Source organism: Trichoplax adhaerens, genomic scaffold (genome assembly GCF_000150275.1).
Source record: "Trichoplax adhaerens TRIADscaffold_21 genomic scaffold, whole genome shotgun sequence".
Lineage (NCBI taxonomy): Eukaryota > Metazoa > Placozoa > Uniplacotomia > Trichoplacea > Trichoplacidae > Trichoplax > Trichoplax adhaerens.
In genome coordinates this window covers 20862-23066 of record NW_002060962.1, presented here as the reverse complement: position 1 = coordinate 23066, position 2205 = coordinate 20862, and the positions used below count along the sequence as shown (strand labels likewise).

Below are 2205 nucleotides of genomic sequence, written 5' to 3'. Positions count from 1 at the left end.
TACATTGTTAAACTGAGACTGTCCATAACTTTGATTAGTACATCTCTTACATATCCATTCAATATAATCCATTGTTAATCATTAGATGACTGGAATAATAATATAATAAAAAATAACGCAATTAATTCGATAGATTACAAAAATCTATTTGAAAGACAGTATAAATTCTCTACACATTCCTTATGATTATCTACGAATCGTTGTACTAAATCTTTTAAATTAAAATTATTAAAGTAGTCTTGTCTGTTAGTATCTATCTAACTTACGTAAACAATACATTTCCATTTAGTTTAAGCTAATTCGATAGATTATAAGAATCTATTTGACAGATGTAATAAATTATTATCGATTCCTTTTAGATAGCGATTCTACGAACTATTATGCTAAACTAAAATTACTAGAGTGAGATTATAAGCAACGGCATCCACTATTATCTACATAAATGTTGACAAATGCTTTCCGATTTTAGTGAGGTAATAAAGTTGAACGATAAGATATTTCACGTTAATTATAATCTTTCGGGTTGCAATATTTAATAAAATCTAGTTCATTTTATTTTTCAGCTTATTAGTTGCTGTCTGCTTTGATTTTACCCATAATTCAAGTTCGTAGAGCCCGAAATGCATAAAAAGAAAGCTCATAAAGAAAGCTGGTAAAATTGGTGTCGGGATCTTATGCAATATTTTATAGGCCCAAATATTAGCTCTATATTTGATCCATATTGTCCTACAGAAATAGATAGTAGATGTATATATTGTATTGTGATTTGTAGATGACACCAAGTAGATATCATACTCGTATAGATATATATATTATTACGACTAAAGTCTTCAGCACTAACCAGGTTATAAATGATAGCGAAAACAAAGCCATCCCAACATAGCTGTTTCTTCTTACAGGATAATCGTGGTGGTGCATTAATAAATCGAGAATATTGGCAATAGCGATGACGGTATGCTAACAATTATGAAATATTATGCGTAATTAATGCAAGGGTAACAGAAAATAAAATAATTTTATCTACTATAATCATTCATACTTACAAATAAATGATTAATGTGAGGTGGTATAATATTTTCGTACATTTTTTCTCGGACGTTATTCGGGTTTTTTATATATAAAATCCAAAAGGTAGCAGTCACTATCTACAAAATAAGTCACAGAGCAAATTAAATTTTTAACATATAATTTGCTAATATGAATTATCAGCAGCTTTAAAATACTCTATAAGAGAATGCAATAGCTACATATTCGAGTACAATAATAGTTCAGTACTGTCATATATTTACCTCTACAATCAATCGATTATAATATATACGTGTAAATGTATGTTTGTAGAGCTATAATATGATCTGTGTTAAAAATAGCGTTGAAAAAATTAAGTTAAAGTATTAAGCTCAAGGTACTTTTATATTATACTGAAATGGATACAGATAGGTTGATCATAACTAAATCTAAAGTATCGAAGTTAATAACTTTTCACCTTCTGATTTGATGGAGCCTTAAAACTATTTTTTTAAGCATCATGTAAAAGCAGATCTATTGGTACGAAGCTATCAACACTTGGACTCTTAACCACTACTTTTAAGTTATAATGTGCTACTGCTTGAATACCCTAGCTTATGCTGTTGCCTAGTATGCTAACTATCCAGTTAGGTCATTGTAGTAAATTGACAATCAATTAAGATAGTAGTAAAACCTTATTCTTTCAGCTCTCAAGTAGTAATAAAATGCCATTGACTTACAATGCTGACAGGGAAAGCCAGAACAGAAAATACATACTCTCTTATTTTCTTGAATTTAGTAATATTCTTGCTGTTCGAATAGAGATAACTTATAACGCAGAGAGCTTGATAGTTTAGTTGTATGACCTACAATATGATAATCAAGAAGTTTTAGACCAAATAAGCTACAGCCTAGACAAGTTGCACTTTTATCCAAGTTAGATCTTAAATCGATATTAAAAAATTATATTTTAATGCCGAAACGTCATCATATTTAAAGAATTATTGTTAAGGTAGATCATCCTTCTCTGATCAGTTTAAATCAAATTACTACGCATGTAATCGAATGGATTGCGTCCATTTACTTAGTTTATAAAGAGAAGCTAACTTTATTACCATGCACCATTGAGTCAAGTATTTCCATCTGCCTGCATACATTTTCTTAACTCCTAATAGGGGTATAAAGTTGAGATCGTACCAT

General features: G+C 29.5%; 1 protein-coding gene across 1 annotated transcript; it reads right to left on the bottom strand.

Moving 5' to 3' along the window:
• Positions 1-542: 542 nt before the first annotated feature.
• On the bottom strand, positions 543-2205 carry TRIADDRAFT_61047 (uncharacterized protein; the record flags this gene model as incomplete). The annotated part of the gene is made up of 5 exons (XM_002116995.1): positions 543-726; positions 842-957; positions 1044-1145; positions 1746-1871; positions 2203-2205. 5 exons carry the CDS (start codon positions 2203-2205, stop codon positions 543-545), a joined length of 531 nt encoding a protein of 176 aa, XP_002117031.1.